Source organism: Synchiropus splendidus, chromosome 1 (genome assembly GCF_027744825.2).
Source record: "Synchiropus splendidus isolate RoL2022-P1 chromosome 1, RoL_Sspl_1.0, whole genome shotgun sequence".
Lineage (NCBI taxonomy): Eukaryota > Metazoa > Chordata > Actinopteri > Syngnathiformes > Callionymidae > Synchiropus > Synchiropus splendidus.
The window spans coordinates 70679566-70707498 of record NC_071334.1 but is presented as its reverse complement, the minus strand read 5'-3'; the positions used below and the strand labels follow the sequence as shown (position 1 = coordinate 70707498).

The following is a 27933-nucleotide window of genomic DNA, read 5'->3' as shown; positions in this document are numbered from 1 at the left end:
GTGCAGCTCATGAAGATGATGAGGATGAAGAAGATGAAGATGAAGATGATGAGGATGAAGATGATGATGAACGTGAAGATGAAGATGATGACTGTTGCTGGGAGGCGCTTTGTCTGCTGTTGACTCCTGTCTTTTGTCAATGGAAATGTCACGATGAGCCTCAGTGTCTTAACAAGCCGATCTGTTCTGTCAGCTTCACGTCTGCCAGAAATTTGCCCAGCAAACCAGCGCTTCTGGACGCCGAGTCCTCAAGTGGGAGAACGACTCCCCGCTCTCTGAGGTGGGTGGACGTACTGGAGGAGCTTCCTTTTCAATTGAGTCTGATTTGATGGGAGACAGAACTAGGAATGAGTCGAGGACAACTGGAGTCAGAGTGGAGAAGATGATGTGAGGTGTGTGTGTTGAGTGGAGTAGAAGCAGAACAGTGTGGCTGCGCTGGGGTCAGGAGTGCTGAAGTTTGGAGAGTGGAAATGCATCAGGTGGAGCCTGGACCAAACTGAACCTCCTCTCAGTCGACTGACCGAGACCAGAGTCCCACAGCAGTGGAGTCGTCATGCTCAGTTGAGAAGAAGCGGATCCATTTGGCGGCGGAGAACTGGTGAGAAGCAGAAGCAGGAGTTGACAAAGGATCAGTTGTGGAAGTGGAGTTCAGGAGGACGGAGTCACAGCAGGACCTTGACTCTCACCGCTGAGGCAGGCGACTGGGAAGTGAAGCTCCATGTTGGGAGCGACTCTCTTGCCGAGGCTGAGGCACACTAACACTCTCTCAGGAAGGCAGAGAACGCTGATGCATAATTCATGCCGTCGATTTCCTCCCAATGCTTCAGAGACGGAGGCCAGTTCTTGTGATTGGTGTCAGAGATGAATGGAGGCGGTGAACCTGGCTGCCGCGCCGAGGCCACGCCGGCTCTAATGGGCCGGAGCGCGGCCCCCGACCTCGTCTCCTCCTGTCCTGCTCATTACCCGGGGCTGGAGCTCCTCCACGCGAGGCCGGTGTGAATGAATGCCTGAGGAAGAGTCATGGTCCTGCTGCTCTCACAACAGGTTGAACACAGTGAGAGAGGTGACTGAGGATGGAGAAGGTTTCAGTCAGTGAAGTCCAGATCCAGACGTCGGAGATGATCCATGAATGGTCTGGTGATCTTCAGTAACTCCTCACTGTCCTCCTCATGCAGTGACAGCTGCAGATCACAGCAGTGAGAACAGTGACTGTAGAGCGCAGCGTGATTCACTGAAGCAACTCTGTCTGTCAGTAACATCAGGTGTTGATCAGCCTAGTAAAGGAGAAAACACCTGAGTTATCAAACACCCGCACACATCTCCAGTCCTGGACCGCTGCGCTCCTGTTCCCCGGCACCATTTTACTGCAGCTGAAGCTGCTCACCTCAGTGTTGTGGGAGTCTGAGAAGTTGTTTTTGAACAGTGTCGTGCGCCCAGACAGCCATCAGACCCTTTACTGCCCAGCATCCATCATGTTTGTGTGGAGTTGTGCTGTATAGGTAGTTTCCAGCATCTAGCGCAGAGTCACCTGAAGCGAGAAGACAAGGTGCAGGTCTCCAGCCGGGATCAAGTCCGCGGCCAAAACATCTCGGACTTTCGAAGCCGAACGCACTTTGTCTCTTCGTCGATGTTTGGTCCACAGCTTTATGATGAACTAAAATGCATATGCATATTTACACTTCTTCATATCCTCACTTCCATTGGACATTTAATGGTTCATATCGTCGTCATTACCTCAGATGTTTTCCGTCATCGCCGCCTTTCTTTTGGCATGATGGCCCCTCACACCTGTGGCCCTTTAGGAACCGCCCAGCTCCGCCCCTAGTACAAGACCTCCCTTGATCTTCGGAGGCAGCTTGATCGATGGTGCATTTACGGCGGATGCTCTCAGCCTGAGCCCTGCGTTTCCCCTCAGCTCTGACGTCAATACGGGTCATTAATGGACACCAAGGCAGCACTTAGGTGGAGGTTTTTCACAAACGTCAGACCTAATTGGTCTGGAATTTAACCAGGGGTGGGGAAAATCATCGATTTGCCATGTGTCACGCTTAGTGCTTTTTTTAGGCAATATTAAATATTAATATCCCTCCATATATTATTCAGTATTTTTCAGGTTTTGACCGTCAGCAGTGACGTATCTATTTCAGCTGAGCTCAAGAGACACGACCATCAGAGCTGCCGGTCGTGGCTGGTTCCACGTAGCTGATGCTAACACAGTTAGCATGCGTCAGGTGACGCTGGCTCTCAGTCACAGAAACCATTCAGCCCCTTCATTTCACTGGCAGTGTGGAGCAGGGCGCCCCCTCGGGGTCTGATATTTCTGTTGGGTCCTGTGACTGTGGAGGATCCATCCGGTCCTCAGTGGAAGTTTCTGACCCGTGCCGCTGGACCGTTGCCAGAACGCCAGCCAATCCTTGGAATCGGACGACGACACTTTTGAAGCTCTCGCCTCGTGCGGCCGCTGCCTGCAGGATCCGGTTCACGTCGCCCCACGGGTTCAGCTGGCCTTTATTGATCCTCTCTGCGACTCGCTGCAGTGACATTCACGTTTCATGGCAGTTATCTGAGAATCGATGGAGCCCAGAGATTGATGCGCCTGTTGGAATTTACATTTTCAGGGAGCGCTACATGCCCTTCCTCCAGAAGGTCGAGTCTTCCTCCAGTCTCTGGAGTAAGTTCTGATGTGTTCACTTCAAAGCAGTCGGCTGCTTCTTCCACGTCCCGGTGTGGAGCATGTGGAGTCTTTGGTGAGCTGCAGCGTGTGATTGGTCTGTGACCCCCTGGTGCAATGAGTGAGGCCTGACCTGCACCGAGTCATGGAACCATGGGAGCCGGAGTGTTGTTGTGGCTCAGGTTCCCGCTGACTGGGAGGGTTTGAAGCTTTGGTAGAAGACCAGCTTCAGACCACCTGGAGAAGAAACCATACAACTCACAGCGAGGCCAAGTGAAAGCCAGTCCACACAACCATGGGCCAACCGTTGGGTCCAGGTTCTCTGGTACCATCACACTCAGAACGTGCAACGCTCCACAGGAACAGAAGGATGGAGTTGGAAACCGTGTCCTCGCCGGCCCCTGATAAGCAGAAGGAGTGATGAAGTAGTGTTCCTACGTCCCTGTCTCTGTCCCGGAGTCAGGAGTGGAACCACAAAGACTCGCAACAAATGTCGACAGATATTCAAGTGTCGACACGCTGAGCCAGTGTTGATTTTGTCGTCCATTTTTCAGTTTTGTTTTTCGTCAAGTTCATTCTCACTCTTCGATAATTCCAGGCCAGCCTTCGTCGGCGCCATCTTGAGGTCGCAAATTCAATTGACTTTGCTCCAAGGCAAAAATATGAGCTGGAATAATGAACCTCACTGGAGGATCCTTCTGCCCTCAGAAACCTGCTGCGCTTCTTCTGGTGCAGTCCACCAAAACCAGGAGGCACTTTGGCTTTGTTCTTCAGTTCTGGCCGAACACTCTGCTCTGGTTTTTCAGACGTTCACGCAGTCACCGTCTCATCTGAGAAAAGGGGCGTCGACCCACACGTTGACATGTGTAAAGCAGCCAGTCTCTTGATGGAAGCATCAGGCCGCCTGCACCACGCGCTCGCTTCATCTGGCGCAGCGATGTGCCACACGCTGGCGCCGACGCTTCATCACATCTCTGGAATGGAGTCGCCTGGCAGGGGACGAAAATAGCGGCGAAGCAATCAGGGCTTTCCATCCGGCTGATGTGGGGTCTTTACTGCTGCTCCTGTTTCTGAATTGGACAGCTGCATGATTTTATGAGCTTCTGAAGTATGTTGCGCTGAAAGCTCAGCGGCTGCAGTGGAAATAAACATCTTAGCGGCGGGTGCGGCGCTCGCTGGGGGCCTGCGACATCTGACGTTTAACGATCCGACCACTCGCCTGTGGTCCGCGAGGCCTCGTTCACCGAGCTTTTCTTTCATCCTCTGAAGATCAGAAATGCGGCGCGTGACCTTGACAACGTTCCTGTCGCTCACTTCTCTCTCTGTCTCTCGTCTTTCAGCGCAGTCCTTCAAGGAGTTCTCCGAGCTGCTGAGCACCGTGGAGGAGGAGCGGAGGCGTCTGGTGAGACCACTTTTGTTTTTGTCTTGGGAAGCAGCCCGTGTGGGCGTGGCCTCTCGTCTGAAGGCTTAGCATGAGCAGCCAACACGTGCTCTGGTTAAATTAGCCACCGACGTCAGCGTGATGGACCGCGGCTCTGTCCCGGGTCTCCCCCCCCCTCCTGCACCTGAGTCAGACTCCACTTCTTCTGAGCTCCAGCAAATGAACAATTGGTTCCACGTCGCTTAGTGATTTAGTACTCAATACTCAAGCTTCCTTCACCTGTAGGCGCAAACACACGCGTTAGTGGGGACCTCTCCTCTCCCTCTCCCCCTGAACCTAACCATCCAAAACACATGGCTCACCTGAACCAGACTGGAACCTAGTTTATTTGGAGTCTTCATCCTCAAATCGAGGCTTCGCCTTGTGGGGTCCTGTCAAATGTCAGTTAAAGACCAGCTAAAGACCAGCTAGCCTAGCCTTGTGGTGCATCCCTAACTGTGAGCAATAGTTAACCCAAACCATTGACCCTGCTGGGTGGCTGCTGCATCACTTCCTGTTTCTGAAAAAGTACTACAGCCAATACTTCAAAGGTGCTTCTGGCCTTTTGCTCAGCAAAGTGTGGTGGTGGACCCTGTGGAGGGACTGGAAGACGCTTGGATCCCTGTGGGTCCCCCCGCCTGGCCCAGGTCCCTCTGACCGCCGTCCTGTATGTGACTGACCTGTAGCTGAAGTGCGGCGTGGGGACTCGGTTGACGCTGCGGTTCTCCCGGGATTACAAGCGTCCAGAATCATTAAAGGAGTGGAACCAATTCATGAGGGGCGGCGGGGGGGCGGTGCCTCCACGCTGCTCTGGCCTTTACTGCCCGGACCTGCTCTGATAAATGAAGTCTGGCGTGTAGATGAGATTAGCTGCCGCTTCACGCTCACCTTTGAAGATTTTAATTTCTGCCATCTGTGTTTTTCCTCCACGTCCGTCACACACCAGGCTTTAAGTGGCGGGCGGGAAGGCCGCCGAGGTCCCATATTAAAATCCCCCTGATCGTTGTGGAGAAGAGACCTTCTCAAGCACGTGTTTCCCCCAGAACAGATGCTCAGTTCTCCTCTGAGTTGGGTTCTCTGAGGAGTCCAGACAGTTCTCCTTCTGTAGGCCAGAGGAAGAACGTTGGAGGTGCAGAGACTAGGAAGAAGGAGAAGAAGAAGACAGTTGACGTTCATGGGATGGACTTCTTCGAGAGGATGGGGTGTCCCTGAAGGACACGGCCGACTCCTCACGTGTCCTTTTAGATGGTTCCTCAGACACCTGATCTCCTGACAAACCGAGGTCTCTCTGCTCTGTCCAAGTCTTAAGTGGAGCACCTCACCGAGTCACCAGCAGCGAGTCCTGATCCTGGGGTCACCCACCCGTGGCCCTGTCCATGTTCTGAACAGCACTGGGTGTGTCACCATCTAGAGCAGGGTTTTTCACCGGCGGTGCGCGGTGAGAGTCAGGTGGGAAATGATCCGTTCCACCTCATTTGTCTGCAGATGGAGGCGGTTTAATGAACTCATGAACCAATAGAACCTGTTGAGGAGACGCAACGCCAAAGAAGAAGAGAGAAGTTTGCTCCGTGGTTAGAAGGTTACCACCATGCCACCATACATGGCAAATGAAAAAAAAAAAAAATAATAATAATAAACCTTTAGTGGCCCTCTAGGGGGCACCCCGGCCCTATGGTTGAGAATCATTGATCCAGACGATGGTCCGGACCATGACATGCTGTGACAGCGAGGCCTCTCCTTCCAGGCAGTTGTGGGCGGAGCTCAGGTGCCTGTGAGCGACTTGTCGGTGCTTCCGCTTCTGTCACGGTGAGCGACTTGGAAACATGGCGGAAGAGCTTCTCGTGTCAAACAGGTCAGCGGGCGAAACTCCAGTCCGACTGGAGCCAGCAAACCTTCCGGGGGTCGCAGGGGTTGCGGGGTCACGTCACCCATCCAGTGCTCGCCAGGGAGGATTCTGGAGTCATATGTTGGGTGGATGTTCTGACCGGCGGCTCCCACAGAGATCCTCTTCCAAGTGCATCAGTCTTCAGTGGAGGGCTCCACGCTGACGGCCGAGGACGGCGCTCCTGAAGTGGACCTGCTCCCCTCGCTGCTGCTCCACATCTGGACCACGTCTGGACAGATAAGAGCCAGCTCTCTCCTCACCGTCTCAGACTCCAGATGGACTCGGAACCGGCGGTCCAATTTCTCCCGGCCCGCTCGAGCGCGAAGCGTTTTCATTGTGCTCGGCTGGGTGGCGGCTTCAAGCTCAAATAAATCCCAGTGATTGGTTGGCCGGAGCGCCGCAGGGATTTTCCAAAATGGGATTCTCCCAGATGCAGAGGCTGAAGGAAAGCGCTCAGCTTTAATTCCCAGACGTCTGTGGAGATTGCAAGTGGTTCTGGTTCCGCTCTGGAGGAGAGGGCAGCGCGGGGAGGGCCCTGGAGCGGCGCAGCAGCGAGTCTGTGCCGAGTCCTGCTTGTCTGAAGGAAGGTTTGAGCTCTGAATCAGTGAAAACGTGTTTCTGCTGCAGCAGGTCAATAACAGCGTAATTACAGCCAACGCCTCCAGATTTCTTCCCCCCAGCACCTGTCCGTCTCACCAGGTCCGTTTTTCATCCATTTGTTTTTCATTCTGCCATTTATTCCTTGTTGTTTTTTGCTTTTAGATGTTAGATTTTGATGGAGTTTTTTTTTCCTCCTCCTTCCTTCTTCTGGAGGTTGGTTTATACAGACAGATTTGCCACAGAGGAAATTGAATCCATATTTACTAGGGATGGGCAATAACGTACACAAGATCCCGCCAAACACACTCTCCACGATGTCACTTCTGCATCTCACCATAAACTGGATAAACCCGCGGCTCACTGGCTGCATTGGACCTGCACACGTGAACATGAGGAGAGGGTGACGGCGCTCTCCAGCTCCGCGGCGTGTGACAGCTGTGGAGAGTGTGGTGGACTGTGGTTCACCATGGTCGTTTGAAAGTTATTGCTGAAATGACATTTATCGTGATGACGTTTTTGGTCCGTCCAAGTCTAATATTTACAAAGGTATTGTTTGCTGAAGACTGTTTTTGTTTGTTATGACCATCATCATCATCATCCATGGTGAGGCACAGAGAGCGCCCTCTATTGACCAGCAGCCACTGGTGGGATGTGATATTGCTGTGAGTGAGACAATACAAAGCAAGCCAGTTGTGGTCCAACATTCAAGACTCCACTTTGCTCTGAGAGTCATGTGTCCCAGAGACGGTCAGGACTCAGCAGGAACACGGTCTCCTGCAAGCTGTGGACCGGAGTCAGCGGCTCCATGTGTCTTTACATGGTGTGTGGCTGTGTTCAGGTACCGTTTGGGTGGCTGTGGCTGTGCCGTCAGACCGAAACCGCCAGGAGAGAGACGTGTCCGCGTGTCTCTCAGGGGAGAGCTGAGTGAGGAATGTCCCGTCCACCCTGAAACGCCAGCGTTAAATAAAGACTGGCATTGTTCGCCGCCGCGTCCACCAGTGCTGCGTTAATGAAAGTCTGAGGAGTTTCTGGAACACGCCGACCTCAGTGACCCTCCCTCCCCCCGGACCTTTCAGCCCTCACCTCCTGAGAAGGTGCTCACATGGCTCCGGACTCTGGACTGGGTTCAGTCAGAACTGATGCTCAGAGATGATTCTGATCCAGTTGTTGTTGAACACACACTGATGTTCATATTTCTATCCTTGTGGGAACATTGTGTGAGGTTTTCTCCTGGCCATCACCCTTTCCCCAGCCTCTCCCCCTAAACCTAACTGTCTAAAGCAAATGAACCAAAATAAAACCCAACTATAGTGAGCCAGTTATTTTGAAGATTTCACCCTCACATTCAGGCTTGTGACAGGCTCTCTCTCTTCTTCTGACTGTGGTGTAACTGTGCACCAGTGCTGGGAAGCAGACGACCCCAGAAGTGTGTTTAAGGTTTAAGCCAGGAAATAAGAGTCCGAGCCGCCAGAGCGTGAAGGACACGTGAGGGTCACCAGCGGCAGCCGGCTAATCCTCCGGTCATCACCTTATCTGCTGCATCATCACTGGGAGAATTACACCCCTGCGCCAGAGTGACGGACTCATTTCCTCCCCTCCACACGCCCGCTGTCTAATTGAGCTTAAGATATCAGCAATTCCAGCCTGTAAAATCATGACTCGGTTTCACTTAAGGAGAGAGAGCGAAAGGCCGGCTGCAAATGAGGCTTCAGGAAGGGATTTGAAGGTGCAGTGGGGGGGACGGCTGCGCAGCTGGGCTCCACACAAACGGAAGATGATCCTGAAGATTGGTTCCGCCTCCTTCGCGAGGCAACGTTTGAGTCTCCTATTTCCACGGCTGGATTCAGAGGTGTGATCCTGGGGGAGCTCCTCTGCAGTGTGTGGCCCTGGCGAGTGTTCCAGGGTGACTGAAGTCTGGTCACGACCGGATGGAAGCCGCGAGCAGTGTTCACCTGTGTGAGCGCTGAGGAAAAGGCTGCCTGAGGTGGGTGCTCTGAGAAGAGTTTCATCTGCAGAGAAAGCTCTCTGGATAGTCATTCCAAAGCCCAACCGGTCGACCAGCCGCTGGCTTCTGCTCCGCCATAGATCCTCCGAGCTTGTCTGAGGCAGGGACCTCACCAGAGGGGGCGCTGCACCCCAGGACTGACACACGTCCCCTGGCCTCCACTGGAGATGTCACGCTTCACTGTAGCAGGCGTCGCACTCGTGAACCTGCAAATCTGAGGTTGGCATGAAGCAGTGTGGAGAAGAAAACATCACAGAGAGAGAGAGGTTCCTCTGTCTTCCCTCGCTCGTCCTCTCTCTCGCCTCTCCACAAACCACCAGTCCTCCATCACTGTGTCTCCAAACTCCCCGGCTGCGTCTCAGTGGCCTCCCCTCTGCTGCCCCCTGTGGGCCTTGAAGAGTGGCCGGCTTTGGTTGATGCTTCCTTTCTCTGCGATTCTGACCCACATCTGGTGGCTGTGGGCTGGGCTGTGACTCCTGGACCCAAAGACTGGGTGACCTCCACCAAAGACGAAGCCGCCCATTTTTAACTCTCTCTCTCTCTCTCTATTTGCTGTGGTGACAGGGCTATTTTGGGAGGATGAAAATTCTCTGTGATGAATGGCTCCTAACAAAAGCTCCCACGGCGGCGGCCGGCGCTGGGGAGGAGCCCGTCCGTGCTGACACCTCTAAATTAGCGGCGCTCTCGGAGACGTATGGCGGCAGCGGCCAGCTGCTTTATCACGCGCGGCCGCCCAACTTTAAATCACGCCTCCCCTCAGATGAAGGTCGTCATCACGACGCTACAGTCTCCAAGTGCCGCTTCTTTAGATCGACGCTGTTAAAGCGACACCCCCTCCTGCTGCAGGGAGGGGGCGCTGCTGAGCCCGGAGCTTCAGAGCATCAGAAGAGAGAGCAGGCCTCCTGGAGAGACTCTGCCTGCCTCATGGTGCGATGGAAACAGCAAACATGGATTCTACACCTTTAAAAACCCGAGAAAAGTCACCACACATGTCAAAACAGATCAACAAATGAGGTTTGTAACTGACCGATGACAAGAAGACGGAGCAGAAACAGATGATCCCCACTTTCTCAAACAGACCGGTTTCATTCTCCGAGTCACACACACACACCAGTCTGAACACCTCACATATGTGGCTACAAGCTGCTGTAGGTTTGTTCTGGAGCTCTGGTTTCTGAGAGTGGACTTGAGCTCAGGAGAGCTCTGATTCGTTTCACCACTTCACCTTGTCTCGATGTGAAGATGTGACACCGTTCACCGCTTTATTGAAAGGCTGATGCTGTGCGCGGATATTGCTGGACCCGGGGTCAAACCTGGGCTCACCCTGCAGCAGTGGAGCTTTTTATTGTTTTGTTTTTCTGTTTACATCTCTACTTTGTTGGTGCTGCGTGTCATGATCTCACAGTCTTTTGAGGCTAGATTTTGGTCCTGCTCCGTTCGATGGTTTGGATTGAGCAACATTCCGATGAAACCGGACTTCTGGTCACGTGACCAGCACGGGGGGGAACCCCGACAGCAGGCGACTCATGCCATGCAGCGTTCAGGGCGACCCGGCCCGCTCCGCTCCGGTTCTGATTCTGATTGCTGCTTCTTTGTTTCATTCCAGATGCAGAGCGCTGATGATGTTTTGATTACTCCGCTGGAAAAGTTCCGTAAAGAGCAAATCGGCGCAGCGAAGGTAAGAGACCACCTCCGTGTGCAATCATCTGAGGAGCGGGGGGCTGAGGGGGTTCGGGCACCTCGTGCTGCGCGTCACTCCAACTTTGACAGGTTCAGCCTCCGGAGTCTCACTTTTGTCCTGTTCAATTCAGACTCAGTCTGTGTCCCATCTCTCCCCCAACACCTCACCTGTCACCTTTCTTTTTCTTCTTCTTTGTTCTCTTTTTCTTCTTAGTCTTCTCTCTTCCTTATCTTCTTCTTCTTTGTCTTCTTCTTGTTTTTCTTCTCCATCTTCTTCTTTCTCTCTGGGCTTCTCCCTTCAGGGGTGATCCTCCTCCTCCATCTCCCCCTGTCCTCTGCTTCCTCTGCTCTCAAACCTACAGACCTCATGTCCTCCTTCACCACCTCCATCAATCTCCTCTGTGGCCTTCCTCTCCACCTCAACATCTTCATCTACCACTGTACTGGCTCTCTCTCTCTCCTCTGTACATGTCCAAACCATCTCCATCCAGCCTCTCTGACTTGGTCTCCTGAACACCTGAGCACATGTGCTGTCCCTCTGATCCTATCATCATCCTGCTCTCACTCCCAGAGAGAAGCTCAGCATCTTCATCTCTGCTACCTCCAGCTCTGCCTCCTGTCTTCTCCTCAGTGCCACTGTTTCCAAACCATACAACGTTGCTGGCCTCACCACCCTTTTGGACCCTTTCCCTCTCATCCTTTTGTCACACATCACACCTGACACTTTTCTCCAGTGATTCCATCCTGCCTGCACCCGCTTCTTCACCTCTCCCTCACACTCTCCATGGTCCTGGACAGTTGAGCCTCAGGACTTCAAACCCCCCACCTTGAAGTGATGCTCTTCATGTTTTATATTTATTAGAAACATCAGCCACATAAAATGGTCTTCAGTGATATAAACTTGGAGCATCAACAGGTAAATACAAACAGTAGCCATCTTGGATTCTCCCACTTTCCCAGCGGGTCGACACCAGCAGTCGCGGTCCTCTGTGTTTCTCCGTCGAGACTTGGAGGTTTGCATGGACTCGTCAACACAGTCGCCCACGGGTTCATGACTGGAGGAGTCGGCAGTGTGCGGGGGACTCCAGGTTCCCAGACCGTGAACCGCGACCCAAAACGTGGAGAGAGTTTGGAAACAAGATGAGAACGAGAGTCTGCCGAGGCTTGTTCTCCCATCCCTGGTCAGCGGTGACTCGCACTTTGAAGTGCAGGTGTTTACAGCGGTGAGGTGGGCCGCCTGCGGGCGCTCGCCCCCCTCCGCGCTCATGAGGTTCGAGCCCGGCTCATGTGCCGACCGCCGCCGCTTTCATGGTCTTGATGGCTTCGCTCCCGCGGTGAGATCAGACGCGGTGAGCACAAACTGGCTTCAAACACTGGTGGCCAGACTCTTGAGTCCTCTTGGTCCGCTTGATCCCCACCTCAAAGACCCACCATCTTGGTTCTGCTAGCCTCACTTGGAGATCTTGATGCTCCTTCGTCTCAAAACACAAAGCGAAAGTCAAAGTTCAGCCTGAAAACTCTGGTTGAAACTCGTGAGACTCTTTTGGAGAGTTCCGCCTCACTGAGCTCTTTACGCCATCTAGTGGCCGTGGTGTGACGCAGCTGTGGTTGATGAAAGCGCAGGGGGTTTTGTCTGGAGGCTACAGTCTGTCAGTGCTTCAGTCATGAGGTGCAGAAGAGCTGAGCCAGAAGACTGACCGCTGGCTTCCTCCTCTCGCCTGAACCAGAGCTTCTCTGCCTGGTCTCTCTGAGAGAGAGAGAGAGCGAGAGAGAGAAGGTCAGGCATCCAGGAGAGACTCGGAGGAGAGCCTCTGCTGCTCACTCGCTTCTAGAGCGCTGGAAGACGCAGACGTGTCAGTACGGAGGAGCTGAACAGTCTTCAGTGGTGAGGTCCGCATCAGCTGCTGGTGCTAGCGTGTTCGCGAGGGCTCAGGTTTGGTCCCTCAGAGGCTTCATCCAGAGCAGAACTTGGTGAGTCCCAGCTCTCCAGGGACGGCCCCTTCCTCGGCTGCAGGCAGAGAGGAGGAATGTTTCTGGGAAGGGCAGGCAGAGGAGGTCCTCGCTGCCTCTCAGCCGAGTGTTTACTCAGGATCCAGAGTGGCCTTTGATTCCATCTGTGCGTCGCCCCCTGGCTCCTGCAGCTCCACATGAGTCAGAGAACGCTGCGATAAAAGGCTGCCTCGTGAGCGCCTGAGCAACTCCCCCCTCCCCCGAGTCCCGACCCCTCCAGCCACACAGCTTGGCCTTATTTGGCTGGAGGAGAGTGGATCTGAGAGTCAGGCGCACAAGCGTGTTGGGAGCCCCTCAAGTCAGGCCGTGACATCACGTGTGGGAGGCCTCTTCACATGCACGGTCAGGCCCAACAGGAGGCTGCCCCCTGCTGGCTGGTCAGGAGGGCGCTGAGCTGAGAGTTGCTTCAGTCATAGTTCCGCTTTAGTTCAGATAAGTAACCATTTCAGCAAGCAACGTTCTGACCAAACCACATGCATCCTAACAACAACGTAAGTACCTCCAGCGCGGTGAATACTGCAGTTACAGTTCAAAGGAATGAAATGATGAGTTGTTGAGACGCAGAACAGATTTCAAATATTTGGAAAATGATAATAATGAAGTCATGAATTATTCCGTGAATACTGTTTCAGGTGAATAGTTTATTTCATCAGAGAATTAAAATATCAACTTCTAAACAAATTGTGCCATGTGTTGAATATTTAATGAGATAAGTCAGAGTTTTTGACGACATATTGAGGGGAAACGGCTTCAAGCTACGCAGTCGTACGAGAAGAATTTTTGATGCCGTTTGTGGTGATAGAAAGAAAAAAGAATAAATCTGGATGGTAAACTATCGTTATGGCAGGTGACATGAAACATCCAATCTACTGAACCTACTGCACGGTGACGGGGTGAGGATGATGAGGATGAAGGAACAACGGCTCTGGTGAGAGATTCATTAGAAGTTCAGCCGCGGAGCAAACTGTCCGCTCAGCACAATTTGGATTCATCAGCGGCGAGGCAAATGTCAGCAGCGCCTCCGGAGACCTTCGGCGGCGGAGAATCATCAGACGTCTGGTCACACTTGGCCGGAGCGCCGTCCATTATCAGCGTGCGACCCGACCCGACTGGCCCTCTGACTCTCCAGAAGACTCTACTGTGGATGGAAACTGACGTTGGTTCCACAACACCGTGTTTGCCATCTTGATGGACAGATGAAGCATGATGTTTGCTGATGATATGGTGATTTGAGGGAGTCTGAGGAGAAGAGGGGGGAATTTGGAATCCATGAGACTCGGCAGGCAGGAGAGTCGGAGATGAAGATGCCGAGGTGGAGAGGAGGTTGGAGATGGAGCAGCAGAGTGGGCTTCATGATGGAGGAGGGTGGCACGTGGTGGGACCCCAGCTTCTCTGCTCTCCATCCCCCGACAGAGACAATACAGCTGTGAGGGGCGATGGATGATCATGGCAGTCGTGACTCAATGACAACATTCTTAGCAACTGGGTCGGCGGCGACTCTGGATTCCTGCGACAACTTACTTTTGGAGGAAGATGATATTAAGGGCTGCGTCCCCAGCAAACGGACGTGGAGCTCAGCGCTGCGCCGTTGGCAGCTGCTCTCGGTCCTGACTCGAGAGGGAGGTGGACCTGCGCTAAAGCCTGTTCCTTCAAAATAACTGGGTCCAGTTTGGTTCCGAGTCCTGGTTCAGGTGAGCCATGTGTTGGATGGTTAGGTTTAGGAGGAGAGGCTGGGGAAAGGGCGGTGGCCAGGAGAGATCCTCACAGGGAGAGAGATATGGACCTGTGTGTTTGTGTTAGCATTCTAGCAGAACGTGTTTGCAAGATACAAGTGCACACTGAACACATTCTGCAAAACGTCTTGGGGCTGGAGGGAGGAAAAGTGTTGCTCAAGGGCACAGAGGCAGTCATGCAAGTGTCAGGATCTGACTCATCTTTTCACTCGCTCTGCTTCTTTCCCTCTCTTTTTTGTGGTCTCTCTTCTGTACTTGCTTTTGCCCACATGACTGTCTCTTCCCCACCTGCTCTGACTCACTCCATCTGACACTCTGACTCTCCTGCTTCTTTCTTCTTCCACTTTCTCCAGCAATGGTTTCATTCATCTATGACACTGACTCGCTCATTCTGACTCTTTCGTTCACTCACTCAGTCTGACTTGTTCACTCTGACTTGCTCACTCTGACTCTTTCACTCGCTCACTCTGACTCTTTCTCTTGCTTACTCTGACCCTTTTACTTGCTCACATTCTCACTAGCTCACTCTGACTCTTTCACGTGGCCACGCTGACTCACTCACTCTGACTCTCCTTCACTAACTCACTCTCTCTAGCTCACTATGACTCTTTCATTCACTCACTCTGACTTGTTCACTCACTCACTCACTCTGACTCTGTCACATGCTACCTGACTCGTTCAATCTCTGACTGGCTCACACTCTCACTATGACTCACTCACTCTGACTCTCTTTTGCTCTCTCACTCTTTCACCTGCTCGCTCTGACTCTCCGACAGATGGGATGAAACAGAACTCGAGTCTGTCTCTTGCCTGTCTCGAGTCTGACTCCTCTTTCTGCCGCCCCCTGCTCTTGAAGCGATCCCTGGATGGTGCTACAGCTCCACCTGGTGGCCACTCTCTCACACACCGCGTTTGCCTTGTCTCCAGGAAGGGAAGAAGAAGTTCGACAAGGAAACGGAGAGGTACTACTCCACGCTGGAGCGCCACCTCAGCCTGTCGTCCAAGAAGAAGGAGGCGCAGCTGCAGGAGGTGTGTGTGTGTGTGTTGGGGCAGCGCTGGGCTTGTGGGGACCCCCTCTCAATGGCGCGTCTGCTCTCAGGCCGACGCGCAGATCCACCGAGAGAGGCAGCTCTTCTACGACGCGTCGCTGGAGTACGTTTTCAAGATCCAGGAAGTTCAGGAGAAGAAGAAGTTTGAGTTTGTGGAGCCGGTGAGAGACGTCAGGTGACGGGACGGAGAAGAAGGGCTCCGGCTGACAGTGTGATGTCTGCTCTCCTGGCCGTCTCCTCAGCTGCTGGCCTTCCTGCAGGGCCTCTTCACCTTCTACCACGAGGGCTACGAGCTGGCGCTGGAGTTCCAGCCGTACAAGCAGCAGCTGCAGTTCAACCTGCAGAACGTGAGCGCACACACACACTCCGCTCTGTCCTTGTGAGGACCTCTCATGGCCAATGACACCAGCCCTCCAAAACACATGGCTCAGCTGAACCAGGACCCAGTTATTTTGAAGTTTTAAGCCTCAAACTGGCGTTTAGACCTGTGGCGACCGGCAAAGGTGCACAAAGAAAAGACATGCGGTCCCCACAAGGAGGTGTTTTCCTTGAAGTTGGTGAATCACCCCGTTGTTTTGAAGGTTTAACCCTTAAATTGAGACTTAACCTTCTGGGGACTGGCAAAATGGCCTCACAAGGAGGTGTGTTTCCGAGGATTGGTCCCCACAAGTGCAGCTAATCTAGGTGCCGTTCAGGGCCCGCTCTCCCAAGCCCCTCCCTCCCTGCTCCACATGACCTCGCCACCTTACAGTCGGCGGTGTCCACATTTGTGTCTGAGCCGACGAGTCAAAGCCACGGCGCCCGTCATCTCCACTGCACGACTCGCCCTCTCGGCGGGTGTAGCGCGGCTAGGTGAAGGTGACCCTTCCTGCTTCTGTCTGATGAGATTCCTCAGTCTGGCAGCGTTAGCCAGACCTGCGGTTAGCCGTTCTGAGGGTGGGAGTTAGCTTAGTGGGTTAGCAAGCTAGCTTGGGTTTGTAAGGCTAGGGTTAGTTTTCATTAGCTTAGCCCCACTTTGATCTTGCTAGCGCTTCTCTAGTGATCAGGCTTCTCACAGTGCTGGATTGTTCTGGCGTTGTCTCCTCTTCAGCGCTCAGACTCGCTGTGCTTTTGCTACGCTCCAGTTCCCTCGGAAGTGTGCAAGGTGGAATTCGGGGGCGGAGCCAGTTCTGGCTCTCTCGCAATGTGTTCCGGTTCGGGTATTAGCCTAGTTTGTTTACTCACTCACTCTGACTCTCACACTCACTCTGACTCCTTTACTAGCTCACTCTGACTCCTTTACTTGCTCACGCTGACTCACTCACCCTGGCTCTCTTTCACTAGCTTACTCTGACTCTTTTACTTGCTCACTCTGACTCTTTCACTCTCTCACTCTGACTCTTTGTCTTACTCTGATTCTTTCACTCGCTCACTCTGACTCTTTCTTGCTCCCACTCTGACTCACTCTTGCTCCCACTCTGACTCTTTCTCTTGCTCACGCTGACTCACTCACCCTGACTCTCCTTCACTAGCACATGTTTGGCTTGTCCTGGCCTTTGATATGTTTAGCGTTAGCTTAGCTCAGACTGTATTTTCTCATTGGAAGTTAGCAGACCCGGCTGTTCTTAACACAGATTATTGGCGCCCCCTGGTGTCAGTTCTTGGTCACACCTCTCTGTCATCTTCAAGTTCTCAGAAACACACACACACACACTGACAGCCGCTGTGTCGCGACAGACGCGGAACAACTTCCTGAGCACCAAGCAGGAGGTAGAGAAGCTGATGAGGAGGATCAGGTCTGCGGAGCAGGACTACAGACCTCCAGGCCCCTGGACCATGGAGGGCTTCCTGTACGTCCAGGAGAAACGTGAGCAGACACACATACGCCGGCTTGTCTGTCTCTCTGTCCTTGTGAGGACCATCACCCTTCCCCCAGCCTCTCCCCCTCAGCACGTGACTCACCTGAACCAGGACTCTGGACCAAGATGGAACCCAGTTATTTTGAAGTGTAACCTTTAAATTGAGCCTTGGATTTGTGGGGTCCGGCTACATGGTCCCCACAGAGGCAGGATAAAGCAGGTCCACACGCAGGAGTGTGCAGATTGTGTGTGCGCGCTGGTGTTGGTGGCTCCATAAACACATCCCTTGTTAGCGATGGCTGCGCTCTGACGAATGTGTTGGCTCTGGTTTCCTCCCCTTGACAGGTCCTCTGGGCTCCGCCTGGGTGCGTCACTACTGCACGTACGACAGGAGCAGCAAGACCTTCACCATGATCGGCTCCGAGGTCAGGACCTCGGGGAAGCAGGTACCTCAGGCAGGCAGGCGGGGTTAGCTTAGCACTGTGCGCAGCTAGCTTTGGTTAGCGCAGCGCTGTTGACAGGCAGCAGGCAGGGTTAGCTTAGCGCTGTGCGCAGCTAGCTTTGGTTAGCGCAGCGCTGTTGACAGGCAGCAGGCAGGGTTAGCTTAGTGCTGTGCGCGGCTAGCTTTGGTTAGCGCAGCGCTGTTGACAGGCAGGGTTAGCTTAGCGCTGTGCGCGGCTAGCTTTGGTTAGCGCAGCGCTGTTGACAGGCAGCAGGCAGGGTTAGCTTAGCGCTGTCCGCGGCTAGCTTTGGTTAGCAAGCGCTGTTGACAGGACAGATGGGCGTCATTATGTATTTAGATTGTTTTTGCTATTTTGTGGAACAGAACTGACTCCTAGTGGTGATGTTAGCTAACTGCAGTGTGCCTATGTCATTGTTCGATTTTATTTTCTATTTGGGGATTTTTTTAAGAAGGATTTCGATCATATTTACCGGGAAGGAAACACCCTTCTCATGGAGAGGAGCGTGATGCAGACACTGATGTTCGGACATCCACAGCGTCCTGCTGAGGCAGCAGGCCGTCCAGACGCCCCTCTGGCAAAAGGCCTGCTCAACAGTCTAATAGAATAAACAGAATAAAAGAAAAGTTTCCTCATTGGCACTCGCTCCTCTCTCCTACTCCACGCGACAGCCTTGTTTCCGCCGCGCGCCCCCGACGTTCCGCCTCGCTCCGGAGCCAGTGAAGCGGCAGGAGCCTCATGTCCTCCTCTGCTTCCAGAACGGACTGGTCCCGCAGCAGCCCGAGATCTTCAAGCTCAGGTCCTGCGTGCGCCGGAAGACCGACTCCATCGACAAGCGCTTCTGCTTCGACGTGGAGGTGGTGGAGAGGTGGGTCTCCGACGGACGTCCACCCACTGCTGTGGCACGGTCTTTGGATGCACGTTACCAGTTCTTATTCTGTTCTGCTGGTTAAGCTTTCGTTTGGCATTGTCAAGTGTTAAGTATTTGCTTTTAATGTGGTTTTTATTATTTAGTTTGATGTGGGTTTTTTCAACTCAACAGACATTTATTTGCTTGGAGACTTGGATTTCTCTTTGAAGGTTTTGTTTTCAAATCATTTTGCGATATTCCTCTGCGTCACAGATACTGATGTCGACAGAAGCATTGGAGTGTCACGCTGCTAACCGAGTTGCCATGACCGCGAGACTGAGGCGCTGCGGCGCTGCATGTTGTTTGCGTGTCTGTTCTGTGGCTGCCGCTAAACCCGCCCGTTACCCTCGCGGCAGTGTGTAGCGCCTGCATGTCGACGTCCACTCACCTGTCTCTCTCTCTCTGTGTATGTGTCGCCGTAGACGTGACGTCTGTCCTGGAACTCTTTTCAGGCCGCTTCAGTTTTTCTATAAAGTCCGGTATGTGAACGCTGCCGCACGAGCCGCGTGTTTGCTGCTCTTGGCTTCATGCTGCACACGCTGCTCTGACTCCTGCCGCCGCTCGCTCATCCTCCAGTCTGTCGCTCCTTGTCATGGTCACCACAGGCCTGACTTCACAGCTTCGTCACTTGCTTCAACATTCTTCAGCAGTGGAAGGGAAAGCTAAAATAGTGTCTTCAATATTGGCATGGAAACTTCAGACTCACTTTCCGTTATTTCACCCTTGATTTATGACCTTTCAGATGGATCCTAACTAGGGCTGCACCCATCCATATATCGATATATCGGCCAGCCGATACAGACATTTATGACGTGATCACCCGATCAAATGACAAAGATAAGCCTTTTTCTGATTTATTGATTTATTTTGATTTATTTGATTTATACATGATGAGGACTGTCATCAAATTTTACATCACGATGTATAGATGACAAAGTAAAGCAGATTTTTGTAGAAGAAAAACACAAATCGGTATCGGCATGTTGGGGCTTTTAAAAACATCGTCATGAAAATGCAGTCGGAGGACCCCGAGTCATAAGAAAAAATCTATCTGAATGTGTTGGATTTAGAAGCGAGTCGGCTGGTCAGCTGCAAGTCCGGCTGCATTCGACTTGTTAAGGAAGTTAAAACTGGAGGATAGAAGTGAAACTGGAGGATAGAAATGTCCGTTTGTTGATGTGCTGCCAGCAGGAAAGGAGCTCCGCTCAGGCTCCGAGTCACGCCGAGTCATCTGCTCACAGGAGAGCTTTCTGCATGTTGGGTGAAGCTTCATGATCAGGGTCACCTGCCGTAACATTATGACCGCCTGCCTGGGGTGGCTGCTCTCCAACAGTCGGGTGCTGACCACTGCAGCCCAGGGGGGTCACAATGTGACGAGTCAAATCCAGCGGCAGCTCTTCTCATTTCCCTCCACACCGCTGTGCCGCTGCTGGCTGACTGCGTGTGTGTGTGTCCAGGCACGGGGTCATGACCCTGCAGGCGCTGTCCGAGGCCAACAGAAGGCAGTGGCTGGAGGCCATGGATGGCAAGGAGCCGGTGAGCAACTTCTCTTTCTCTGGCTGCGCCTCCTCGCGCTCTGGTCTGCTCACATGGCGCCCCCGTGTGGCCGGCTGCGCAAGTTCAAATGAACACACTCGTTTCTTACTTTTCCATACGCAACACTGAGGAATTACACTGTGATGATGCACTGCAATTTTGAATTATTTTCATACAAATCTTTTATCTGATTTTTAGAATTTTAATGTGATCAGCGATGAAATTGTTACGTAGATGATTTGACGCTGCGACACGGACGCGCCTCGTGCAAGTGTCGCGTCAGGGCAGATGTTGCGTGGCGCCGAACTGACTCGTGACCTTCTCGTCTCCTCAGATCTACAACCTGCCGGCCATTTTGAGCAAGAAGGAGGAAAGTAAGTGTTTCAGCGCGGCTGGCTGGCTAGCTAGCTAGGTCCGAGGTCAGGTCCGCTGTGTGTCCAGCAGAGCGGCCACTCGGCGCCAGCTGGTGCCCCAGTTATCGCCCGTGCCCGGCTGACAGTCGTGGAGCTGGCTTCACCTGGACCCACTGACCTGTGGCGCTCTTCCTTCACAGCCTTCCTCAACGATGCAGGATTTAACTTCGTCCGGCGGTGCATCCACCTGGTGGAGAGCAGAGGTGAGGCTGCCGCGCTGCACCGCTCCATCTCCAGCTCCACTGACTCAGCCGTCCTTCCCCCGCAGGCATCAGCACCATGGGACTGTACCGCACCGGAGGGGTCAGCTCCAAGGTCCAGAAACTGATGACCACCGTCTTCTGTAAGTACAGCGTCACCCGTCATTCACCTCTGCTGCCTGAGGGGGGCGACGTCACGCTGAGTCGCGCCTCCTCCTCCTCCTCCCCCACCACTGCCCTCTAGTGCAGTGTTTTCCACTCTTGCGGCCGTGCGTCTTACACCTAGGCCTTCAGCCAAGTACAGGCTTTTGTAGGAGTAAATGTCGAGTGTCTGCTGCAGGTGGCTGTTCCTCTATGTGTGTGGCCGCTGCATGTGGGAGGGGTTGCCGAGTGAGTGAGGTCTCTCCAGAAGTGAAGAGGTGCCCGGTGCGTGTCCAGCTCTGAATGTGCGCTTCTGTGCAGTTTGGCTGTGACAAAGTCATAAACCAAGTCAGGCTCTGTCCCAGACTGGCCTCATCCCTGTCCCAGCTCCAGCCCACAACAGGACATCAAACCCTGGAGTGAGCGCTCCAGCACCTCCCCTGTGACACTCTACCACGCTCCAGTGTGGAGACAGGAAAGGTTTTACACCTCAATTGAAGCAAAAACAGTCAGTAAATGGAGCTAACGGGACACGTCTGCATACAGAGGCTGCGTTATACACAATAACAGAGCGCCTCGTGGGTCAGCTGATCGGTCCGTGCATGTTCTTTTCCGGCTTTTTCGGGGGTGTTCCAGTTCTGAATTTTCGTTCGAAATCCGAAGCAAAAAAATCTAGAAATTTTTGTTCGAATTCTGATTTGTTTGAAAACCGAGGCACCACTGTACATATACATATACGTATACTGCGACACTGCGCCCCGTTATTAACGTGTTAAACGGGACCAAAATAAACATCTGTTTGCACTCACCAAGCACTAAGCCTGCAGTGGCCGCCTGATTGGAACAGGCGAACTTTCTCCAGCTGGTTATCTCGCCAGTGTAGATGCAGGGGCGGAGAACAGTGTGATACACGCTGGAATGTCACCAAACGTGTGGTTTCATTGCTCTGCAGCTAGTTTGCCCATAAATATCCTCATGTGTTTCAGCCACAGCTTTCTGAGAGCGAGAAATAGAGTAGAGGTTGGTCCTGAAATGACGGGATGAGTATCCAATCACAGGACGCGTACAAGTCGCATTCAACGTGAGGCCAGCTAGAAGGCCTCGCTGTCACCAACTGGCAATCTGCCACGGCAGCCTTGGTTCGTTGAGAAAATCCCGGGCCTCACCACCACAGGAGCCTGGGCCAAAGCTCACTTGTGCTTCAAGTCCTGTAGAAACTCCCTGTTCACTGGTGAAACACTGCAGCTCCTGACACTGGCTTGTTCTGTTGCCAGGCTGTTTTCACAAACACACGGCAGAAAATGTCTTTGTTTCACATGTGTCCAGAAAGAGGCGGCAATATGGCAAAATATATCATGGTTTATTGATGTATTGACTGACTTTAAATCACGGTTTGGATGGGATCACTTCTCTTTTGCATGATATGATTGTAGTTTCCAGACAAATCCTTCTCTTCTTTCTCTCTTCACATTTATCATGTTGTGTGTTTAGTTTTTCCAAAGCCAACTTTTAAAGCACAGAGCAAACTTTGACAGCATCAATACAGTTTGGAAGTGAGACAGGTCGGGTTAGCTCTGTTAGCTCTGTTAGCTCTGCGCTGCAGACAGTCTTTGGCCTGGTGGCGGCTCCCACAAGGATCCCTCCCTGGTTCTGTGGTGACAGTGTGTGCTCCAGTTAGAGGCGCAACAGCTGGAAGTTGTTGAAGCATGTGAGCGGCTTCTTGGCTGTGAGTGTGTGGGAAGAGGAGCGCGGCGCACCACAGCAGCGCTGCTTTGACTAAGGGAGGGATCAGCGCATCAACACTCTGACAAACGGTGTCGAGTCCTCTGGTCACAAGGGGGAGCCAGTGTGAGGTCACCACTGTTTGAAGCTCCCAGAATGCTTTGTCTCACTTCTCCTCTCCTCTGTACTTCAGTAGTTCTGCGTCAGCGACTGTACTGTTCCCCCTCACTCCCTGTAGCTCCGTCACTGCTCCTGCTGCAGCTACTACTGAACCTTCCGCACATCCTACCAGTACTAATTCAGCACTCAGGCCAGTACTAGTACAGCGTGCTCTGACTCGCTCCTCACACACCTGGTACTGGACCCTTCTGACGTCATGCGACCTGAACCTCCGGGATGGTGCGTTCAGGTGTCGTCAGAATGGCCGGCGACGTGTCAGGGTGCGGACAGAATGCTTTGCTCCCTCCTCAGAACACAGCTCAACAGTGGCAGCGCCTCGCCCCCAGATGGCGCGCAGATGCCGTGCCACTGTCCTCTGTGGGGGGAAAGAGCCGAGTGAAAACAGTCATGAACGGCGTGTAACTCTGCTGCCGACTGTTTCCATCAGCATCAAAAGCAGCAGCGGACATGGAGCTGGATCCGGACACGTGGGACAACAAAACCATCACCAGCGGGCTGAAGAATTACCTGAGGTCAGCGCGACCCGCCGCCTGCGGCTCCTTCCATCCCAGCCTCAGGCTGCTCTTCTCCTCCGCAGGTGTCTGTCCGAGCCTCTCATGACCTTCAGGCTGCACGCTGACTTCATCCTGGCCGTCAGTGAGTTGGACTGCCTTCTTCACCCCCTCACAGAGGAGCCGCACCAGACACGAAGCTGCTGTCCTTCCGCAGAGTCCGATGACCAGAACCACCGAGTCCGTGGCGTCCACGCTTTGGTGCACCAGCTGCCGCAGAGGAACCGTGAGATGCTGGAGCTGCTGATCCAGCACCTGGTCAGGTGAGTCCGGCCTCCAGCAGCCTGGCTGAAGCTCCTCAGCTGAAGCTCACCTGGGCGACCTACAGAGTTTCCACCCAGAACCAGTCCAACATGATGACAGTGTCCAACCTGGGCGTCATCTTCGGGCCCACCCTGATGAGGTCGCAGGAGGAGACGGTGGCGGCCATGATGAACATCAAGTTCCAGAACGTCGTGGTGGAGATTCTCATCGAGAACTTCAGCGAGGCGAGTGGCAGCGGCGCCCCCTCTTGGAGCCGGCGTCTGGCTCACTCCGTGCTGCTTCTGCTCTCTTGGACCAGATCTTCCGCCAGCCTCCGGACCCCAACGTGCCTCCATCCCCGCCTCAGCCTCAGTGCAAGGCAGTGTCCCGCAGGAGTCGTGCCGTCCGTCTGTCCGGGGGGAGCAGGAAGCAGCGCAGCAGCTACGCGCCGGCGCTCTGCCTGGCTGATGCGCAGAGTGAGTGTGGAAGAGCGCTCCGCTCTGGTGTCAGGTGGTAACCAGGCCCTGCTGGGCTCCTCCTCCTCTGCTCCCTGCACAGGCGACCACAGCTCCCCCAGCTCTTCCCCCGTGGCCAGCATGGACTCGCTGTCCTCCGGCTCCTCGAACCTGGACGCCCACAGAACCCTGAACGGGCCGAGCTCGCCGGCCACCGCTGCCTCGCCCGGGTCTCTGCTCGCCAGTGAAGGTGGGACCCCTGACGTCACTACTAATGTAATAGTATTGACATCTCGTACCGCTAATACCAACATTCACTCGACTGCCTTGCCGCGGCTTCTACTGCGAATATTACTTCAAAGCTCACCAACCCCGGCTCCTTACTGTCATGATGGTATTAGTACTAACAGTACTATCTCAGAAGCTTTCTACTGCTTCTGCTGCTTGAACAAGTGAATGAGACGACCTGTAGTGGCGTTACTACAAGACTACTGCTGTTCCTATCAGCGGTATTTCCTGTGATACTACTCCAGATATCACACAGCTGCGTTCTGAATACCTCCTCATGCCACCCACTGCTGCAGAGAGCGCTGCTGTCACGCAGCATGATCACAGTACTGAGCTGAGACAAGCCTACTGCGACCAGTACAGGTCAGTGCTACTTCTGTCCAGTGTTCGTCAGGAGTAAGAAATGAAACGGACAATACACAAAATAAAAGGAGCGAAAGAGGAGACACTAAGAGCAGTGTCATACTGGTGATCATAGTTGGCTGGTGGATCACTAGTGACTGGGCTAAAGATATTTCACAGCTGAAGGCTTTTATTGTTTTTTTTTATTAGATTTCACCATAGATAAAGAGCTCTATTACTTTAAAAACAGAATATTTAGTATGTTGTGGCTGTAAACTTTGCCTCGAATAATGATCACATTTGTAACATCAACTTCACTGGAGGAGAAATCTGAATAGTCAAAAACAAACGAGTTTCCTGTGTCTTAACGTGATTTTTTTAGACACACACCAACCTGAATATCTTCATATAACCATACATGTTCATAGATGTAGTGGACAACAATTGATGAAACGCTCGAGCGCATCACACGGTGACGCTGACCTTTCAATGTGGATGGGTGTGCGGGTCTGGCCACCAGGGGGCGCTATTGCGACGCGGTGCTGCGGCTCGGGGGCTCTGACTCGTCGTCTTCCCTGCAGGTCCCGGGAGCTGCGCTGGATCCGGCCACAGTCTGCCGACCCTGGACGTCCAGGAGAGGGTGCAGCAGCCGGAGCTTCCTCCCAAACTGGTGCCGTCTGGCCGGAGCCAGACCTTGGACACCCACGGCTACCAGAGGCCCGGCTCGCTGTAAGAGCTCAGCGGAACCAGCAGTAGAAGTACCGCCGCCGCTGGCTCACTCCTACTGTACTCTGTAGTACTGCGTCGGTACTGTTCCCCCTCACTTCCCTGTAGCTCCGTCACTGCTCCTGCTGCAGCTACTACTGAAGCTTCCGTGTATCTCGCGCGTCCTACCAGAACTAATTCAGCACTCAGGCCAGTACTAGCACGGCGTGCTCTGACTCGCTCCCCCCTTGACTCCTCACACACCTGGCCCCGGTTCTGGACCCTTCTGACGTCACGTGACCTGAACTTGAGGGATGGTGCGTTCAAGGAGCCGGCGTCGTGTCAGGGTGCGGACAGGAAGTGAGCTAGTGTCTAAAGAACGCCAGGCCGTCCGCCCTGACGGCGCCTTACATAAGAGCCTGTGCTGCTCTGGTCCCTGTTTGTGGGAGCGGTGGGAGATTTATGGCTCCGTCAGGGGGGAGCTCTGCCTCCAATTACTCTCAGGTTGTGGTGACCCGGCAGACGCGCACCGTCCTCTCCTCCTCCTCCTCCGTCTCTCTCCGTCTGCTCCAGCGCGGTGGAAACCTCCCTGCCGTCCTCCTGCCTTTCACCTGCCTCCAAACAAAGATGGAGTCTGGTGAAGGCGTCGCGGTTGAGGGATGGAGGGAGGGGACGACGCAGGGAACCAGGGCAAGTTTGAGGAGTCACAGCTCGCGGGGGCCGCGGAACCAAAACACTGTCAGACTGAAGCGCAGCACTTGGACGCCTCTCAGCCGTTACATAAAACTCCAGATGTGTGACGTAACCTCTGACCGCGTCCTGCGCTCTCTTCCTCTCAGAGCGGCTGCCAGAGCCCAGCGCTTCCAAGAGGCCGCCGCCGCTGCTGCAGGAGGACGGTAAAGACTCCACACACATGCCCGAGTCAAGCCCGGCACAGAGCCCCTCCAGACTAGGGTTAGACACTTCCTGGATCAGAGTGGACTCAGTTGCATTACCTCCACTCACCGGGGGGGGCGCTGTGTCCCCGACAAACATCTGTTTACAAGAATGTAGCTAGCTCCTCTCCCTGTGCGTTTGAGTCGACGTTTGTGGTCTGGTGTTGTGTTACTCTGACTCCACTGTGCAGCCTGAGGTTAGCAGCAGCCAGTGTGACGCTAGGTAGCGTAGCCACTGCTAGCTTTAGCTTCTAGCTTCGATGGCAACAGAAGCTGGCGTAACTCCGCAGATGGGCGCCACGTTCTCCGAGGTGCTCACTAACCCGCCGCTGTGTTTGTCCCGACAGAGAGGCCCAGGCCATCTACTCCTGCCAGGCCGAGCACAGCCACGAGCTCAGCTTCCCTCAGGGGGCGCTCTTCTCCAACGGTGAGTCAGCATGCTGCTTTGTTGCGTGTGCTCGGGGGGGGACGGTCACGTGACCAGGGCGGTTGTGCAACAGGCGTTAACTGGCTCTCCACTCCGCTCGGCTGAGTGCCATCCCCGCGGGTCACGCTAACCTGGCGCCCGCGTCTCGCCACAGCGCGTCAACAAAGGCTCACTGCTTTTATTACCAGTCGCCACGCGCCTCTCCAGCAACCATCCGCCCGCACGGTCGGCGTGGATGATTGATGGAGCCGGAGCGCCGCGACCCGTGTCCAAGTCTTTTTGCTGTGTAACCAAACACGGCTCTCTCTCCTCTGGTCCTCCAGTTCACCCGTCCGTGGAACCGGGCTGGCTCCAGGCGACCCACCAGGGCAGGACGGGCCTCGTCCCTGAGAATTACGTGCTCTACCTGTGAGGGGTAAACATCACCGTCTCCATGGAGACCACTTCCTGTTTCTGCGCTTACTTCACTGTGTTCAACAGCCGCGGTGCGGAGCCTGGTTTTCTCCAGACCTTTGGGGACTTGACTTGATCCTCCTGGAAAGTGATGTCCACGACAGACTGACCCTCACTTGTTCACTCTGTTTTTAACTTCACCGTCACCTGCATCTCAACTTTTTCTTTTTGGTTTCTCAACTTGTTTCCCCCAAAAGTCTCTGATGACCTCACACCTGGCCACGCGAGTTGCCCTGGCGACTGGAACATGTCGGCACGGCCCGGCGGCGGTGGTCGGACCAGAAGACGCTGGTCCTGCCCTGCTCAGCAGACACGCCCCCAGCGTCGCAGCACGTGTCTGTTCTTCAATATATCTCTGCGACAGCCTCCGCTGTAGCGCTGCCACTCGCTGTGTTAGCTTTGTACCTAATAAATGACGAGACGGATTCAGGACCGTGAGAAAGCTTCGAGTGCAACCGAGTCTTTCACATGTGCAGTCACTTTACTGAGCGTCGACGAGGAAGTGTTGGGTGTGTTACTGCTGTGTCATGGCGCCTCTGCGGCGCAGCGTCAACATCAAAGGCCACGAAGACTCACCTTCACTGTTATCATGCGTTGCCGTGACAACAGACACCAACAGCTCTCACTGAGTCACTGATGCTTTTGGCCTTTTATTTTGAAACTCAAGTCCCTGGTGCTGTTTTCATGGCGTGGATGGAAGGGTGAGGGTTTTTCCTCACTCATTCATGAGTCAAAGTGAAAGCACTGATGAGAAGGAAACACTGAGGAGCTAGCCGAGCTAGCAGCTAGCTTAACATGCCCACAGCGTGTATGTTGGTTTATTTACTTCACAAAGTCTTGAGAGGCAAAACATGCTCTTGTACTTCTGAAGCTCGGTATTGACTGTCACAACACCACACCGCTTCACAGCTAGTTTATTGCGCGCCATGTTGGCTGCTAGCAGCGAGTAACTAGCCCAAATCACGGTCAGGAAAAGTGTTTCTTCCTGATCTGGTCAGGTTGAATCTCAATTTCTTGTCAGTGAAGTGAGACTCGCTTGTTCTCCAGGCGGTTCTGACCTCTGATTGGTCCACGGGACCG

The 27933-nt window shown here is 53.7% G+C and overlaps 1 protein-coding gene across 6 annotated transcripts in view; it reads left to right on the top strand.

Moving 5' to 3' along the window:
* The window catches only part of LOC128769195 (rho GTPase-activating protein 42-like), a 49694-nt gene extending 21800 nt beyond the window's left edge, over positions 1–27894 (top strand). For 2 of the 6 annotated variants that reach the window (XM_053882670.1, XM_053882624.1), the window contains 24 exons: positions 4012–4073; positions 10188–10259; positions 14932–15033; positions 15104–15214; positions 15296–15400; positions 16770–16899; positions 17237–17337; positions 18111–18220; positions 18685–18741; positions 19720–19798; positions 20133–20172; positions 20352–20414; positions 20480–20554; positions 22882–22966; positions 23032–23090; positions 23163–23268; positions 23334–23493; positions 23568–23724; positions 23807–23953; positions 24915–25062; positions 25878–25934; positions 26321–26400; positions 26724–26808; positions 26881–27894. In XM_053882670.1, coding sequence (XP_053738645.1) covers positions 4012–4073; positions 10188–10259; positions 14932–15033; positions 15104–15214; positions 15296–15400; positions 16770–16899; positions 17237–17337; positions 18111–18220; positions 18685–18741; positions 19720–19798; positions 20133–20172; positions 20352–20414; positions 20480–20554; positions 22882–22966; positions 23032–23090; positions 23163–23268; positions 23334–23493; positions 23568–23724; positions 23807–23953; positions 24915–25062; positions 25878–25934; positions 26321–26400; positions 26724–26808; positions 26881–26929 — 2240 coding nt within the window. In that variant the 3' untranslated portion in view covers positions 26930–27894. Of the gene's footprint in view, positions 1–4011; positions 4074–10187; positions 10260–14931; positions 15034–15103; positions 15215–15295; positions 15401–16769; positions 16900–17236; positions 17338–18110; positions 18221–18684; positions 18742–19719; positions 19799–20132; positions 20173–20351; positions 20415–20479; positions 20555–22881; positions 22967–23031; positions 23091–23162; positions 23269–23333; positions 23494–23567; positions 23725–23806; positions 23954–24914; positions 25063–25877; positions 25935–26320; positions 26401–26723; positions 26816–26880 lie in introns of all 6 variants that reach the window. The other 4 variants (XM_053882643.1, XM_053882633.1, XM_053882661.1 and 1 more) reach the window with 4 other exon arrangements.
* The last annotated feature ends 39 nt before the right edge of the window (positions 27895–27933 follow it).